At 38.2% G+C, this 19,090-nt stretch overlaps 1 protein-coding gene across 1 annotated transcript in view; it reads right to left on the bottom strand.

The window, feature by feature from the left end:
- LOC134803244 (glutamate receptor ionotropic, kainate 2) overlaps nucleotides 1–15,588 on the bottom strand; it is a 36,818-nt gene extending 21,230 nt beyond the window's left edge. Inside the window, exons 1-4 of the mRNA XM_063775941.1 lie at nucleotides 15,515–15,588; nucleotides 14,629–14,793; nucleotides 12,345–12,590; nucleotides 4,169–4,300 (exon numbers count right to left, since the gene is read on the bottom strand). Of these exons, the coding sequence (XP_063632011.1) occupies nucleotides 4,169–4,300; nucleotides 12,345–12,590; nucleotides 14,629–14,793; nucleotides 15,515–15,584 (613 nt within the window). The 5' untranslated portion in view covers nucleotides 15,585–15,588. The remainder of the gene's footprint in view (nucleotides 1–4,168; nucleotides 4,301–12,344; nucleotides 12,591–14,628; nucleotides 14,794–15,514) is intronic.
- Nucleotides 15,589–19,090: the final 3,502 nt, after the last annotated feature.

Below are 19,090 nucleotides of genomic sequence, written 5' to 3'. Positions count from 1 at the left end.
ATTTTTTTGTATGTTTTTATTTTTGCCAAAGGAAAAATGAGTTTACCGACGCTTCGGAAAGGCTCTGGTGGAAAAGAAGCGCCAAGAAAAACCTCCCGGTTGCCTTCTTTTATAATGCATTTAGTTAAGTTTTTATGTACCTAAGTGTAGTTTTTTTGACATCTTTTGTCGGTTAATACCGATTATTACGATTGATTAAATTTGCTGAATTGTAAATCTTGGGTTTAGTTATATTTAGTGACACTACGCAGCATACTTCCTATTTACTAAAGGTAAGTGAAATTCTATTAAAATTAGTTCTTTGGTATCTAAAGTGATTAAATGATCATAATTTGTTTATGGAATTTATTGATTCAATATAACTCATTAATATATGAGAACCAACCATGAAGTTTAACGCTTCTAAACAAAGACTAAGTAAGCATCATAAGCTTTACATAAGATGAGAATACTAAAAAAAAACTGTGGTTTAAAGTCTCCACCTCATCCAAAAAGCGTTAATGATCAATTTAAAAAATAAGAAGAGAAACACAACACTACACAATGGATTTGCACGATGGGGTAGTTTAAGTGCTTTTAATTTAATATTATATTATCATAAAAGCTATTTTAAATATTTTCTAATAGAAGCTGTTATTAATTTGTTTAAGTTCAAATTAAAGCTATAGTATTTCTTTGATGTTTGGAATGATAAATTGTTTGTATTATTGTTTATAAGTACTATTTAAATTTCTGTACTTTATTTCTTAACTCATATTACACATGAAGACCAAACACGAAGTTGAACCTGTCTTGAACGTTGCTAAACAAAGATTAACTTGAATTTAGGATGAGAAGGATCAATTGATGAGCCGAAACTCGTGCTCGAGTAATCGGTTTAAAAATAAGGAATGCTCAGTTAATTTACCAGCCCAGTTGTTGTACTAAATCTGTATGACCGATCCAACAAGTGGCAGATAAAATAAAGTCTGAGCTTAGGGAACCAGTTAGTTGGACGGCCCAGTCACTGAAGCCCTTCAGATTCGTTACAGCAAGTGGCCGGCAGACTATGGTTCCCATTTATTGAACGGCCCAGTTATTGGATTAATCCCTCTGAACCATCCATATATTTAAGTGGCAACTTTTATCCTTTTAATGGCCCATTTGTTGGAGTAGTCCCTCTGAACCATCCAAACAAGTGGCAACTGTTTATACTTTCAAATCTTTCAATAGCCCAGTTACTAGACTAGATCCTTCTGATGAATCTAAGTAAGTGGCACACACATTACTTAACGGGGTTGTTTTTATAGATAGTTGTTCACGTAGGATCTTAAATTGAATTTGCAAAAATTATACAATAGTAAAAGTTCAAAAAGCGATATTCACTCAATCACTCTGTTCGGATTTTTATCTTGTGTGGAATTTTCATATTTTCATTCATGACTGAATATTACCTATGGCATGCTAAAGGGTTTTTCCAAAAAAAAATCATTATGTGGTTGGATTGGTAATAAACGGTATTCTTCATTAAATGGTCTCTACTTTTTTTTTGTAATAAGTATCATCATAGCAAAATATTGGCTGTTTTAAAGAGACGACAATATTGTGGTTTTGTACTTTGTCCTTAATGAATCGATTTATGATTTGTCATTTTGTGTTACTATGTAAAGGACATCTGTCAGATTTGGATTGGCTTCATGATAATTTGTAACTTGATAAGTAACTACTACTATTGTAACTAGTACCTAGTGTAGTTGACTAATACGAGATAAGTAATCATAAATCACAAGTACCTACAACTTATCATTATGTCTCCTCTGATCACTTGAATCATTGCTACTTAAATACGTACTTACATAACGTTAAGTTTAATCACTCGTAAATTAATGTCTCTTTTGCATCTTTGTATTTAAATCGGTTTCCTCCTGTTGTAAATCCTGATGTGTGTTAGAATCCAAAAGCAGGGCGGCGCCACAACAACACGTACTTCTACAACAAAACACAGAAATCTGAGGCTACTATTTATCACACATGTTATTTCTATTAATAAAATATTAATTATTTGCTTAACGTACAACTAATGTTATTACAGTACATACAAATAAAGTATGATTAATACTGATCACATGTACCTATATATTTTTTTTTAATTTTGTTTATATATATGAATGAAATGCATAATGATATTCATAACATTGCCATATATTAAAGTAAATGTATTTGGAGGTGATAACTTTTAACAACAGTACAGCTACTTACACCGTGAAATGGATCGTAGTTGAGCAAAGTAAAATAAGCAGAATTTTGACATTTCTACGTACGTTTTGGTTGTACCGTTTTATTTAAACGTTTGACTTTCAAGCTGTATTCTGATGGATTTTACTGAGAGATATTGATTTACGCGGTATACTAAATGTGCATCAGTTATGTAATTTGATATTATGTTACTTATTGTGGATTAATTTTCAAAATTCATACTTAATAAATTGATTCGAAAATATGCGATAAAAATTTGATAATTATGCAACGATTTCGCTCGTAAAGTATGGCGAATTACTAATAAACGTAATATATTAATTCACGTAGAATAAATATTTTGTTAGCGTTGTATAGAATAAATGATATTTATTAACAAGAAAATATGTTTAATTTCTTCATCACCCTCATCATAATATCAGCCCTTTATCGCCCACATATTTAATGTATTCTAAAACTGGTTTCGAAATAAATGTTTAAAAGTTGTCCGTTAAATTATCTTAATGTCATTCATAAAAAAAAAATCAAAAAGCTTGTAATCACGGTTACAAATAAGATTGAATAGGTATTACTTTACTATTATCATTCAAGTTAGCAATTCTAGGATTATGTGGGTAGATAACTTGTTTGAGCTATGTGCCTTCATAATTCCATGTTAAATGTTTACTTAAATGTGAGTGGCTGGCGATGTAGTGATATAAAGTTACATTATCTCTTTTTATCATTAGTTTTTGCTTTGTTGTGATAGATTTTGATTGCTTTTATTACTCGATTACTGTGTGACTTATTGTGTTTATACGGAATTTAGAATGCATTACAAGAATAACAACCACTGGCGATGATTTTAGTAAGTTTTCTTTGTATAGATAAGTATTAAGATGTCCCAGTACCATTTTTGTGGTTACTTTAAGTATATTTAATCACAACGCTCATCGCACATGCATTATTTTTTTTCTAAAATAAATCAATTCAAACTTAAAATTTGTCAAAATGAAAGCGTCTCACCAGATAATATTGTGTACAACAACATTTACTAAAACGTTAACCAAATGAGTTACTGCTCGTGTCGTAAATTGGCCACCGATAATTGGCAACACGTTGATTCTTCTTCGGTTGTTGAATTGTGTTTTAATGTATGCAGCAAATATAACTTGTTGCTCATCCAATCCACATGGCGTTTCAGGTTCTCTTGCGCACTTCTGATGTTAGGGCTCGGCTTCCTTTTGAGCGCTAATCGTGGTAACTCGTAGTAGGAAGGCTGAGGTCTTCGTTGTAGAAAAGAAACTTCGTTGTAAAATACTCATATTTATCGTTTATTTATAACTTTACACAGCACACTTTTTAAACTATCAGCACTTTAGCTATTTACAGTAATATTAGTAGCACCATCGTACAATAAATGACAATAATACACTTATAGGACACTTTTTGTCAGCATAGGCTGTTAAGGTCTTACTGCTAAGGTTGCTCAGATAATAATGGTCGCTTTAATGAGGTGCAAGGCCTTTTATTAGACCATCGCCCCTCCAATCTCGACCACTTCCACCTGTTCGTCAGGTGAGGTGGGCTGACCGGTAGTGGCGTCACAATTGTTTAATTATTTTAACTAAAGTAAAATTGGGAAGTTCAATCACCTTACTTTTTATAAATGAACACAAGTAAATAAGAATGCGGTATTATTACTCTTATTTTTGGAAAGCCGCTAACATATATGCCATGTTAGATGCCAACACCAAATTTATGGTACCTACATTTGTGTAGGTAGTAATTTTACTTAGCAAAAAAATATGGTACTCAATGGAAGGTCAAGAAAAAAATATGGTACCTACCCCATACAAACTTCCAAAAATTTACTGTGTTAAATTCTCTATGTTACGGGGGCTAGAGAAATGGAACATGAACCATAATTACGGTACGTATAAGGAGTTCTCACCATAGCCATAGTCTTCATAAATGACCCCCATCCTGGTCCAGTTGAGGTAGGCCGTGAGGTCCGCAAATGCTCTATCCATGAGCTGTCTCCATGGATACAGGTTTACGGTGAAAGAGTCTGGGTCGTTGTGTTCTGGAACGCAAAACGTCATTTTATTTAGATTTCCTGAGAGCGTGGTGTAGTATTGGAAGAAAGTTAAAAAAAAAAAATTAATCTGTTTATTTCATAAAAAACCGGGCAAGTGCGAGTCGGACTCGCGCACGAAGGGTTCCGTACCATAATGCAAAAAAAAACAAAAAAAAAACGAAAAAAATACAAAAAAAAACGGTCACCCATCCAAGTACTGACCACTCCCGACGTTGCTTAACTTTGGTCAAAAATCACGTTTGTTGTATGGGAGCCCCATTTAAATCTTTATTTTATTCTGTTTTTAGTATTTGTTGTTATAGCGGCAACAGAAATACATCATCTGTGAAAATTTCAACTGTCTAGCTATCACGGTTCGTGAGATACAGCCTGGTGACAGACGGACGGACGGACGGACGGACGGACAGCGAAGTCTTAGTAATAGGGTCCCGTTTTACCCTTTGGGTACGGAACCCTAAAAAAGCATGCATATTTACAATCTTAACTACTAATCTTAAATTAAAAAGATTTTTTGAGTTTATTGTGTTAGTAGTAAATGGGCCATTAGATAGAGCGCCTGTGTTTAATTTATTACGGCCTCTTCGTTTTTCTGCTCACACACACACTAGGAACATTGTTTCTTGTTGTGTTGTTGGAACTGCCGGCCTAGCCAAGGTGTCAATCGCTATCGCTTCGACAACGAAACGCTTTGTGTCTCTCTATCACTCTTCCATATTAGTGCGACAGTGACAGTTGCGTTTCGATCGCTACGGAGCGTAAACGATTGGCATGTTGGCTACGTGGCCTGGTTCTTAAACTTGACCGTAAGAGATACCCCAGACTACCATCTCCAGAGCGTCGGCGTCTAGTTTTTTTTTTTTTTTATTGGGGACATCTTACACAGATCAACCTAGCCCAAAACTAGGCAAAGCTTGTACTATGGGTGCTAGGCGACGATATACATACTTATACATATAGATAAATACATACTTATATACATAGAAAACACCCATGGCTCAGGGACAAATATTAGTGTTCATCACACAAATAAATGCCCTTACTGGGATTCGAACCCAGGACCATCGGCTTCGCAGGCAGGGTCACTACCCACTAGGCCAGACCGGTCTTCAAACTTAGTTAACTCTAAGGCTGCTGCTCGACGCAACCTTGGCGCAACTGCGCAGCGACGCCGTTTCCCATAGGCCCCATAGCGCTGACTAGACGCCGACGCTCAGAAGATGCTAGTGTGGGGTCGCCCCTAAAGTGTTTTGTATTGTCAGCAACCACGTAAGTGCAGTCAGGCGTGGCCCACTCCGCGATTTCGTCGCTTTGCAACAGGTAGCTAAAAGCATGGTCTAATAAAACATGGTCTTCTATTCCCAGAGTGACACGGGCCTACGTCACAATAACATAGCCACTTTATTTCAACATAACATGTTACATGGGTACATTATAGCTATGGTTAATAAGTTAAAATATTTCTTTATAATTTTATAATTTTCATTTATAATGTATTTTATCTTAAATTTTACAATAACACGTCATTTTTAATTACTCGTTAGCAATATCTTCCGATTCACGAAAGAAATTTCAGACGTTCGGGTAATTCTGTTTACATTACTGGCAACACAGGATAGCGCTGTCACATTTGACAATTCGGATCTAGATAACTTCATGCCCTGACCGTCATCCTTGTCGAACGCGTGTTAATTGTTATTTCCTTCTCGCTCAGTGTCAGCAGTCGCAGTGTTTTCCAAACTTTTTACGTCGTAAGCTTGGTAATTAATGTGTAACTGTGAATTAGTTTTTTAAACGTTTGTCTTGTATAGATAAATAAAATTTAATTTAATACATTAGATTTGTTTTATTTTACTATGTTTCTACATAATAAATAACTTAAAATTAATGCCTTTAAAATAATTTTCACCGTTGGTTAAAATTCTCCCACATTTTAAAGTTTGAGAACCTGTAAACAGCATGATGACGTAGGCCCGTGTCAGTTAGGTCATACGCGAATCTCGGAATAGAGTACCAGGCGGAGTATATTATTATACCATGGCTAAAAGTACATCCGTTCCACACCAATTTTGGTGGCTAGCCATAAACCGCGCGTGGCGCTGTCGCCGGGTACGTATTGCAATGTCTAAACTTAAAAAAACTAACGTTAAATAACCTACGTTCAAAATACCTAAAATCTAAATACCTCATGGTGTTTTGACTTAAATTCAAAATATCTAAAGTTTAAAAGGGTGCATATTATAATGTCTAAAATTAAAAACACTAATGTAAATTTACCTACGTCCAAAATCACTAAAATCTAAATACGTAATGATTAAATACCAAAAGCTAAAAATGTCTAATGGTATGTTTGGTTTTACTACAGCGTAACCTGTTTGGCAGAAATCATTTTCAATGAATGTTTAATTTGCAGAATACTTCAGTTTGCATAGTATACAACTCACCACATACAATATTTGCAAGTCCGAATCTTAAGTAGACTATTGTTAACCTGGCCGATTTTTGTAAACCTTAAACAAACAAATCCGATTCGGAGCACCCCACTATCCACGTGGTCTTGTCTGTCCTACCCCTAGAGTGTATGTCAAAAGCCGGAGGCACGGAGGGGAAGCAGCCCTCGCCCGCCGTAGCAAAGCGCAGAGCACAATGGGAGCCGGAGCGGCTGAGGCTGGTCGCCAAAGGCGACCAGCAAGCCGAAGCTGCGAAGGCTCCCATTAGTGCTTGCGCTTTCATACGCAAGGGCGAAAGGGCTGCTTTGCCCGCAGCGCCGGAGCAGATGCGGAGTGCGAAGATATGACGGCGCGACGGAGCCATCCAGAGCTTCAATATCAAGTCGGACTGCGCATCTGCTCCGGCGCTGCGGGCAAAGCAGCCCTTTCGCCCTTGCGTATGAAAGCGCAAGCACTAATGGGAGCCTTCGCAGCTTCGGCTTGCTGGTCGCCTTCGGCGACCAGCCTCAGCCGCTGCGGCTCCCATTGTGCTCTGCGCTTTGCTACGGCGGGCGAGGGCTGCTTCCCCTGCGCGCCTCCGGCTTTTGACATACACTCTAGGGGTAGGACAGATAAGACCACGTGGATAGTGGGGTGCTCCGATTCGGATCTACCTTTGATTCGGATTTTGGTTAATTTAGGCTTTTTTTTAATATTTTTTTTTAATTTTTACGTATGAATGAATATTTCATCGTTGTGCAATCTAGTGGGTTCAGGCGGAGTATGTCACTTTCTTAGGACGTCACATTCTGAGGACGTCACATTCTGAGTTCGTCACTTTCTGAGTACGTCACTTTCTGAGAACGCCACTTTCTGAGGACGTCACTTTCTGAGTTCGTCACTTTCTGAGCACGTCACTTTCTGAGAACGCCACTTTCTGAGTACGTCACTTTCTGAGTACGTCACTTTCTGAGAACGCCACTTTCTGAGTACGTCACTTTCTGAGGACGTCACTTTCTGAGAACGCCACTTTCTGAGGACGTCACTTTCTGAGGACGTCGCGTTTTTTAGCATAGGTACGATTTAACAGTATAATATACCTGCACGAAAAATGTATACTGCCAGCAACCAGATTAGCTGTTCGACATACGGTCGCTTTTATATCCTACATACCAATACCAATCTCTGTTTGCCGTACGCCTGACTGGTAGAGAATTCCATTTGGCAAAACGTCCTATGTTTCGTGCAATAAAGTGAAAAATAGAGAAATAAATAATAAAAAAACAATCTAATTATGTTTAAATCATAATATTCAGAATACTTAGAAACTACAAGCACCAAAACATTTAGCCACAGATTGGAGTTAGGCCGGCAACAGCTTCGATTCAATACACATAAATGTTTCGCACAGTAGGAACCATGATTTTATCATTCGCCGCTGTGATTAGCTGGTGAAGGTATCATGGCAAGCTCGCTGACACCAGTAGAAGGTCATTCCCACATATTTACATTTAAACGGACTGCCGCTCCTTTCGTGACAACATATTCTTCAGCATACCGCGACTTCTGTCATGTCTCCATAAACTCACGTCTTTTTTTCTGATGATAGTGTAAATTTTGGATATCTGCGTATAAAAATCAGCTCTTGCAGTTTTGGTTCAGACAATATTTCTTCTCGATTCACCTGTGGAGAATAGGCGTCAAAGGATTTTTTCTTCATATCGGCAACGGCATATTCAGAATATATGTTCAGCCATCAATCACTTCTGCGTATGGAGTGATAGCTTTCTCTTAGTTCTCATGTTCTGCATATATTTAATGTAATTTATTTGTTTGTTTTCTTCCTATATAGGTTACACGATGAATTTTTAAATTAATATTACATTGTACTTTTAGCCTGACAATAAAAATCTATCATGTCGCCGATTTGACATCGCTGATTTTTTTCTATTTAAAATCCGAAACTACAAAAAGGTTATAAAGTTTGTCAAAGGACTGTCTCATTTTAAACATAGACAGAGATAAACATACTATCTTTGTCTTACACTAGTACTAGCACCAAAAAGAAAAGGATGAGTGTAGTTTTTATTGTTCTTATTTAATGACAAATTTGTTTGACCACTTACAGTCCGTTAACTCTCAGAATGAACTTCGTTTTTCGGGTAAAATCGGACGTATTCGCGTAATAGAAAATGACAGCGTCGTACTGATTTAGTTGCAACTTGCAATCCAACACTCAAAACTATACAGGGTGGTCTATACCACGACGTCCAAATTTTTTTTTAGATTCCTCAATTCAATTATAGAATATGTTAGCCGGTTTTTCGTAGCTTTCGAGTTATGAATTTTTGAACTTTTAACTTTTGTAAGAAATTCCGGCCCGAACCAATTAATTTATTTAAAAAAACTATTGAACTTTTTTGAATGTTTCTTTTTATAACATAATCCTTTACAAACGACGCAGTTGCTTAAAAAAATCAGCATCCTCACTTGGCTGCGAGTTGGAAAAAAAGACAAAAGTCAAAGTTTTACGTTCAAGCAAGTCAAGTTTAGATTTTACCTAATTAAAAAAAAACATGCGAGTTCAACGACTTTTGGTTATTTTAGAAACTGCTAGTCCCTAAGTTTTTATTAAAGGTATAAAAAAGTGACAATAGTCATAATTTGACAGAGTCACCGCTCAAAGGAATCGAGGTGGAAAGTTCCCAAATTAGTAATCTGATAGCCCACGTAGTGAAGAATCTAAAAAAAAAAACAACGGGTTGCACTCCGGGAGTGCCGACAGAAGTGAAAACTCAATGACATTGTAACAGTTTTTCGATCAGGTCACGTGTCCGTCTTACGTCTTACGAATCTTACGGTCACGTGACCTGTCGCGAGTTTAACATTTTTTCCCCATCACAAAAAGAACACAGCGCCGCTAAAGAAGTTTTCACTTAAAAATTTTGGACATCGAGTTTTGTAACAACCTGTGTAGAGTAGTTAATACCACCATAACTAGTAGGTAAATATTTAGATTCATATTAAAATATGTGACTTTTAAGTACTGTAAAATTATTTACAAATTAAATTTAAAAATTTTGTTTTAATTTACTTTTTTATGTGAAAGTAAATTTTAATTAAAACTAGAGATTAAATAAAAAAAACACAAACTATAAAAAATATACTTAAGTACCTACAAAAAAATATGCCTGTTATTATTACCACTCTGTATAATTTCAACGAGAAGTAGTAAATGACGGTGTGACGTTCTGCTTTCAAATTCTGATTCTATTTTATTTAGATTATGACAAAAAGTCAAATAGCAATATAGTCATCAACCAAATATTAAGCATAACGTCATTAAATTAGGGCTTGTTTTACATTGAGACAATAGGTATCCCTAACTTTTTGCGAGTGAGTAAGAAAGCAGAACAACAGTATCACCTTCGCATGCTACCGCCGATACCCGATGTATCTTTCTAAAATCCGAAGGTCATTCTGAGAGTTATGGAGAGATTTATATCTGCGGACTGTAGATAATATGTTGCGCTAGCTTCGACCCGCGACTTCATCTGCTTGGAAATATGATGATGATGATGATATCGTACCTATGCTAAAAAAACGTGACGTACTCAGAAAGTGACGTCCTCAGAAAGTGGCGCTCTCAGAAAGTGACGTCCTCAGAAAGTGACGTACTCAGAAAGTGGCGTTCTCAGAAAGTGACGTACTCAGAAAGTGACGAACTCAGAAAGTGACGTACTCAGAAAGTGACGAACTCAGAAAGTGACGTCCTCAGAAAGTGGCGTTCTCATAAAGTGACGTACTCAGAAAGTGACGAACTCAGAATGTGACGTCCTCAGAATGTGACGTCCTAAGAAAGTGACATACTCCGCCTGAACCATCTAGTGGGTGACTAACAACTAACAGAAAATAATTCAACTTTGTTCAATCTACCCTCTTTTACGCTCGCGGAACCTATCCTACTACTTCGTACAAATAGCTAGCAAATGAATCATTTTAGGTATTTTGACCATAGGGTATTTCAAATGTTGGTGTATCAAATTTAGGTGACATATCTTTTGGTATTTCAAACATTAGATATTTAGTCCAATAGGTATTTTAAGCTTAGGTAATTCGTAGGTAGGTGTTACTTGCTTAGGTATTTAAAATCATGAGGTATTTCGATTTTAGGTAGTTTGAACGTAGGTTATTTAACGTTAGTTTTTTTAATTTTAGACATTGCAATACGTACCCCTGTCGCCACCTAGCGGCCATATCTGTCCTGATCGTAACAGACGCGTTTTGTTAGAAGTGACTCTTCTGTACCTAGTACTATTATTTATTCTGTGGTGCAGTGTAAATAAAAGAAGGACGGACAGTTTTGGCACTCAAATCCCATTCTCCGGCACTTCATTAGAAGAAAAGTTGTTGTACAGCCTTGTAATAAGATTTAACGTGCGATCTATTGGGCAAAAGCCAAGAATGTAATAGTTGTCAATGATAAAACCTTTTTTCTAAAGAGAAATTTAAATCGGACTGTTTTACTTTTGAATACAATGATTTTCTTTGCGGTATAGTCAATTAGGCCGTTTTTGCGATGTTTGGAGTGCTCTAGCGCATAAAAAAAAACAGAATATCAAAAAAGCGAAAAAGTTCAACTAAGATATTGATAACATAATGGCAATGGCGGCCGGTGTCAAACTTTGTATGCATGTATATTATTTGTTTTTTTTTTATTATGTCCGTGTTGACAAAAATATTGCTCTAGCTAGTGTCAAAAACCACGGAGGAAACAGTAGAGTACCGTAAAATGGGGTGAGTAGGGACAAAACTGACATTCAAGCCTCGATAAAACTATATTTTTATATGTGGCAAACTGATTTTTAAACTTAAAAATGTTCCAGTCGTTTGAATTTTAGTTTTTTTTTATGATTTTGTGTAGTTCCATTTCATAACTTTAGAGATAAACACGAAATAGTAGGAAATACCAGCTCAGCCTGTAGTTGAGGTGAGGAGGGATCTCCTACTAAGGTGAGCATTGAAAATTGTTGGATCGACACTTTGAGATTATGAACATTATAATAGCTTGATTTGTTATATAATTTACGTAGCAGTAGCCTGTAAAAACCAACTCACCCCTCTGTCATCCCTCCTCACCCCATTCATAACCCAACTGCCCTCGTAATCCCTACTCACCCCATTTTACGGTACGTTTTTATAGAGAAATGACCATTTTTTGTTTGCTGGTCTTAGCAGGGGCATTGCCGTGCCCCCAGATTATTAGGCCAAGAGCTGCTGTTGTTAAATTAGGTCATCCGTGAGAAAGTGAGCTGTATTCGCAGCTCACAAGTGTATGGCGTTGAGTGGACACAGAGCTCTCGCCAACAGATCAACAGATGTAGTGCAACTGACCTTAACTAGCCACTCACATGTTTTGGCAACTGTAGTTGCCAGCTGTCACCCTTATGTTATCATAATAATAGAGGTCACTGAAAAATATCAATCATGTGAGTGGCTAGCAATGTTTGCTGAAGATGTCAGATGTATGACGTTGAGTGACCGGCGGAGGGCGCTCAGCGACCGACTCAACGTCGAGCTACTACTGATGATACATCTATTACCTTGACTAGCCGTGTCTGCTGAAGATGACAGATGTATGACGTTGAGTGACCGACAGAGGGCGCTCAACGATGTACTCAACGTCGAGCTACTACTGATGATACATCTATTACCTTGACTAGCCGTGTCTGCTGAAGATGACAGATGTATGACGTTGAGTGACCGACAGAGGGCGCTCAACGATCGACTCAACGTCGGGCCGCCGCTACTGAAGAGCGCCACCACACCGGACTTTATCTCGTGACACGCTGCAACGAAATAAACAAATTAATAATTATTTGAGTCGATCAAATGTCTGGCACTTCTGGCACAGAATAAGTAGAAAAGAAACTTTATCTTCATTAAGTACACCCATTGAGTTATTATAGATAGAAGAAATTGTCGCAATCGCAACTACCACGCGACCAAAACGTCGTAAGCGCAGAAAAGATTTAATGGCGCTTACGCGTTTAGGTCGCGAGACTCATGCTCCTCTTCTATGGTTTGTTGTCGAAACAACAACTCTTGGCACAAAATACTGGTTCTCTGTGCCGGTTCTAAGGTGGTGGTTCTAGTGCTCGACATGCCAATGCCCAATAGATGACACCCTGCTGTCACCTCTATTGACAATGACTTAAGTTTCAAGATGACATGTACTGGGACCGCGTCGAGCACACCACCACCTTATACGTTAGTAATAATAGATCAATGATTACACCACAATTTAAGTGGTCGCAGTTACATAATGGCTCTCTTTCGTCACTTAACTTTTCCCAATCCCTGACTCGACGGAATACAACAAAGCCCTTATTTTAAACGCAACGTGTCAAGCACCCTCAAATTTACAGTTTCCGGCGGCCATATTGCTCTCCCGCCACTCCGCTTCCGGTCTGTTTTTACGCTACATTTTTAGTTTTTGTGCTGGTGAAATATGAGCTTGCTTTTTGCTAGTAAAGGGGGTTTTTGGGGGGAATGTGGAAGCGAATAAACAGAAATAAATTGTGATGCGTGCGAAGTATATAAAAATTTGTGTACCTTTACCCGTACCACGAGTAGTGACTCGTGGTACGTACAACGTACGTGGTAGTGTTGACACTGTCAGTTGTCGCAATCGCAACTACCACGCGACCAAAACGTCGTAAGCGCAGAAAAATTCATGGCGCTTACGCGTTTAGGTCGCGTGACTCATGCTCCTCTTCTATGGTTTGTTGTCGAAACAACAACTCTTGGCACAAAATACTGGTTCTCTGTGCCGGTTCTAAGGTGGTGGTTCTAGTGCTCGACATGCCAATGCCCAATAGATGACACCCTGCTGTCACCTCTATTGACAATGACTTAAGTTTCAAGATGACATGTACTGGGACCGCGTCGAGCACCAGTACCACCACCTTATACGTTAGTAATAATAGATCAATGATTACACCACAATTTAAGTGGTCGCGGTAACATAATGGCTCTCTTTCGTCACTTAACTTTTCCCAATCCCTGACTCGACGGAATACAACAAAGCCCTTATTTTAAACGCAACGTGTCAAGCACCCTCAAATTTACAGTTTCCGGCGGCCATATTGCTCTCCCGCCACTCCGCTTCCGGTCTGTTTTTACGCTACATTTTTAGTTTTTGCGCTGGTGAAATATGAGCTTGCTTTTTGCTAGTAAAAGGGGTTTTGGGGGAATGTGGAAGCGAATAAACAGAAATAAATTGTGATGCGTGCGTAGTATATAAACATTTGTGTACCTTTACCCGTACCACGAGTAGTGACTCGTGGTACGTACAACATACGTGGTAGTGTTGACACTGTCAGTGGACCACACTGATTTAAACTTTCACGATATTTACACATTATTAAATTGTACAACGGGACTAAATCGCGTATTGAAGTTTTAAGATTTACCTCCGACGTTTCGAGGCCGGCGGCCGCGTTGTCCCCGTGATCTCGGAGAAGACTGGCTAAAGTTGACATCATCTCGCGCGGAAGATGTTGATGTCAACTTCGTCTAAACCAATTTTGAAAACGTTATTGCCAGTTTTGATCCTACAGGGCAGAAATCGCAACTTCATCGGTTTGTTAGCAAACGCGGGATCTAACGACAACAGAGCTTCCTCGCTCCAAGATGTTGATGTAGGATGATATTAACGCCCCCTGAACTAACCCCTAGGATCTTTTCAATGTCCGTATATGTCATTCGTGGGTCTTCTCGGACCAATATTTATGTAATAGACACGTTTTCTACAGTTACTGCTGTTTGGGCGACCGCTCCTTTGGACATCTTCGAGGTTAGTTTTACCGCGTATTTGTAACTTACCTTTCTTATAGCTTCTAAAAGAGTCCCCCGCCGGTATATATTGTATGGGAGCGTAGACCAGCGTAGAATCTGGTAGCACGCTCCTCTCCTTGTTTATCCTGTATACCGCGTATTTAAACGCGAGCTCGGTGCTGCCCCCTCGCGCCTCGTCCGTTAAAATTGCACCTGAGAAAAAAATATACATTACTACACTTTCTCGTATATATTACATTATAATAATATCATAATGACATATAAAATTACTAGTTTCGTAATTTTAGAATGATCACAATCATTTGTACTTTTCTTTAAAAAAAAGTCGCTATTTTTGCGTGCGACGGCGCTGCCACTAGCCAGCGACACCTCGTCCACATAGCGACATATCATGGACCGAGCGACTTGTAACATATATATATAACACCGAGCGCTTTGTGACATATTATATAACATAACACGTATGTAAGTACCTATACAGGGTCATTTTTGTACCGTTAGCCATATTGTGCGAGGTGATTAGGTAGGTCATACTGAACAACTTTTTTATGAGACCAACCCAAAAAAATTTGGCCTTCCCATAGAAAACGTCAACAATGTCGACATCCACTCGAACAAACGGACCCGGACTGTTCTATCATGAATCATTCATAAAGAGAGGATTTTGCTACATTATTTTTATCTATGAAACGGCCAAAAAAATTTTTGTGATTTCGGAGTTGGTCCCATAGAAAAAGTTGTTCAGTATGGCCTACCTAATCACCTCGCACAATATGGCTAAAGGTCCAAAAATGACCCTGTATTCTAATGACGAGCGATAAGGCGGCAACGGCGCTGCCACTAGCCAGGGACACCAGGCCCACATAGTGACACATCAGGGACTGCCGAGCGACGTGTACATCATAAGACGTACCTATCTTAATGACGGGCGACACGGCGGCGACGGCGTGCACAGCAACTAGCCAGCCACACCACGTCCACATAGCGACAGATGGACCAGAGCGACTTATATAAAACGTACCTATCTTAATGACGGGCGACACGGCGGCGACGGCGTGCACAGCAACTAGCCAGCCACACCACGGCCACATAGCGACACATCACCAGGGACTGCCGAACGACTTGTCTGTAACAAAAAAACATAAGCTTCGGCATGACGCATGAGGTGGCATTAGCAACGGACCCTTATAAGTAGTGTTTATAAGGGTCCGTTGTTTGTAAGGGCCTTATTTCTGGCTTTCTATTAAAGAAGGCGGGAAAAACAAATATCATACAAATTTTCAACGCTCTTAACTCTTATTGTAACGAAAAAAGCGCCTGGCATCCGTTGGCTCGTTGGGTGGACGACATTCAAAATTGCGGGTCACTTCTAGATGAGATTAGCTCAGGACCGCGAATCCGCGACAAGTGGCGTACTAGAAGAAAGGCCTATGCTCAGCAAAGAACGATAAAGGGCTGATAATGATGATATAATGGTAATTAACGATGGGGCATATCCTGTAGTTAAAACACAGTACAAATGCGTAAAAATGTTTTCTATTATTTCAATATCCGGAGAGGAAAATAAGGACTACGTTTGTATGGAGAACCGGTTATCCCCTTTCGTATTAAGCAAACATTACAATGTGTATGACCCTTGATAATACACCAAGCAATACGTGCCCATACGTAGATCCTATTAATCCTGAAATCAAATGCATCCTACTGCAATAGAATTGCATACAAACAGCATTCTAAGCACGTTCTAACACCACACGCACGTTCCATACAATAATATGTGACGTTCCACGGAAAAAGGTACCTTATGGCGGCTGGCGCTTACGTCCCATAGCACCGCAATAATATTGGAGTGACGTTAATAACAGTGTAAGCGCCACCGCCATAAGGTACCTTGGAGGTGGAACGTCACATATAAGTAAAAGAGTGGTAACTCCATACATCAGTTTTCTTACCAAAACGCGCGTTATTTCGTAGTCGACATCTAGCGTCATGTAGCGGAATTTACCAGTGCTAGTTGACAATAGATGTCTCGGCGAACGAAAACTCTAATGCTCAACAATTTTCAGCTAATATTATAACCGGATTAACTGGAAGTCTATTTTCAACCCCTTCTGCTTATAATATTAGTTGTAAATTGTTTTAGTAGTACATTTTTCGTCAGTAGCTACACTTGTGACATCTGGTGTCAATTTGGTGTACTGATAGTTCCACTACTTGACGTTAGATGTCGATTACGAAATAACGCGCGTTTTGGTAAGAAAACTGATGATGATACATTACATTATCACGCTACCGAATTAAATTACACTAGTGCAATTTAATACGGTAGCGTGACGTGCGTTATGTCTATTTTTGTATGGGATTTTGAACAGCGCGCCAAGCGGGACGTTTTGGAAACTCAAACTCCATACAAAATAACACTTATCGCAAAAGCGTACGTCACGTCACGGTATCGAATAAAATTTACAGTAGTCAACCAAAATTTTTCCGATTTTTTCGATATTTTTTTAACTTAACCGAAGGTTCAAATTGCTCTAATTTCGGTAAAAACAGGCCCCATAGACAACATGCCAATCGCTAACGCTCCGTAGCGAACGAACCGCAACTGTCACTGTCACACTAATATGGAAGAGTGATAGAGAGACACAAAGCGATTCGATGGCGAAGCGCAAGCGATTGTCACCTTGGCTAGGCCGCCTGATCCTTCGAAATTTTTTACTGCGAAACCTAAAACCCTAAAATGGCTCCTTAAGGCAGTTGAGGGTAGATGAAAACATTACATGATCAAATAATGTAGGTTAAAGTCAGGTCGTTGAGTGACTGATCCAGGCGGTTTTGTATTTGGTTGGTTAACCAATAAATGTTATAACTACCCGAAAATTTACAAATTGTTTGTTTACTTTTATTTAAATACCTAAAGATACAGACTTATAGCTAGCAAAAATATTGTTTCGGGCTTTTTTGTTTTAAACTACATCCATTATCTCTTTTGTTTGATATCCAATCCAATTTTCTGTCTCCATTTCCAAAAAAATAAAATACGGAACTTTTTAGGGTTCCGTAGCCAAATGGCAAAAACGGAACCCTTATGGATTCGTCATGTTTGTCTGTCTGTCTGTCTGTCCGTCCGTATGTCACAACCACTTTTTTTCGAAACTATTAGAACTATACTGTTCAAACTTGGTCAGTAGATGTATTCTGTGAACCGCATTAAGATTTTCACACAAAAATAGAAATAAAAAACAATAAATTTTGGGGGTTCCCCATACTTAGAATTTTTTTATCAAATCCATACGTTCAAAAATGATATTGAGTTTCTAATATCATTTTTTTCTAAACTGAATAGTTTGCGCGAGAAACACTTCCAAAGTGGTAAAATGTGTGTCCCCCCCCCTGTAACTTCTAAAATAAGAGAATGATAAAACTAAAAAAAATATATGATGTACATTACCATGCAAACTTCTACCGAAAATTGGTTTGAACGAGATCTAGTAAGTAGTTTTTTTTTAATACGTGATAAATCGTAAACCGCAATTTTATGATGTTACTTGCTGCTACGGAACCCTTCATGAGCGAGTCCGACTCGCACTTGGCCGCTTTTTTACATTGATATTGCCCGAGGATTTAAAGCTTTTAGATTGAAAGGCTCCATTAGCCATTACTATTATTATCTTTATAAAAACAGGCTCTCTGAAATATAATTTCATTTTAAACAATCGTAAAAATACGGCTACGAATACAATGTTTAAATTCAAGGAATATTGTGACTAATTTATTAATTTTATTTATTTTAAGGATCACTAACGACGCGGCCCGGTCTAACGTGAGTCATGTGTTTTTGACATTAAAGATATTGAATGAAATTGAATTGAATTGAATTGGGTTGGGTTGGGTTGGGTTGGGATGGGTTGGATTGGATTGGATTTGTTTGGATTGGATTGGATTGGATTGAATTGAATGGAATTGAATTGAATTGAATGGAATTGAATTGAATTGAATTGAATCGAATCGAATCGAATCGAATCGAATCGAATCGAATCGAATCGAATCGAATCGAATCGAATCGAATCGAATCGAATCGAATCGAATCGAATCGAATCGAATCGAATCGAATCTAATCGAATCGAATCGAATCGAATTGAATTGAAATGAATTGAATTGAATTCGCTTCACTCACTCGTTAGATTACATTGACATTTTTAGAGTCTGTTCGGAAAGAGAAGAGTCGTGGAATGTATTAGGCCCCATAACATTCCACGACTCTTCTCTTTCCGCACAGACTCAAATATATATTCAAATAACGTCATAAATTCCACATTTTATTCCCAAATCTAAAATCCGCATAATTTTCATATCTAGCATTTGTAGCAAGAGTAGAAATGCCATCTGATGCTCAAACTTCGGCCATCAAAATGTAAATACTTCACAACAAAGAAAACTTGTCAAGTTCGGTCAGTACCCCCAGTATACATTTCATTCGACGGTGTGA

This window comes from Cydia splendana, chromosome 26 (assembly GCF_910591565.1).
Source record: "Cydia splendana chromosome 26, ilCydSple1.2, whole genome shotgun sequence".
NCBI lineage: Eukaryota > Metazoa > Arthropoda > Insecta > Lepidoptera > Tortricidae > Cydia > Cydia splendana.
This window is presented reverse-complemented; position numbering and strand designations above follow the sequence as displayed.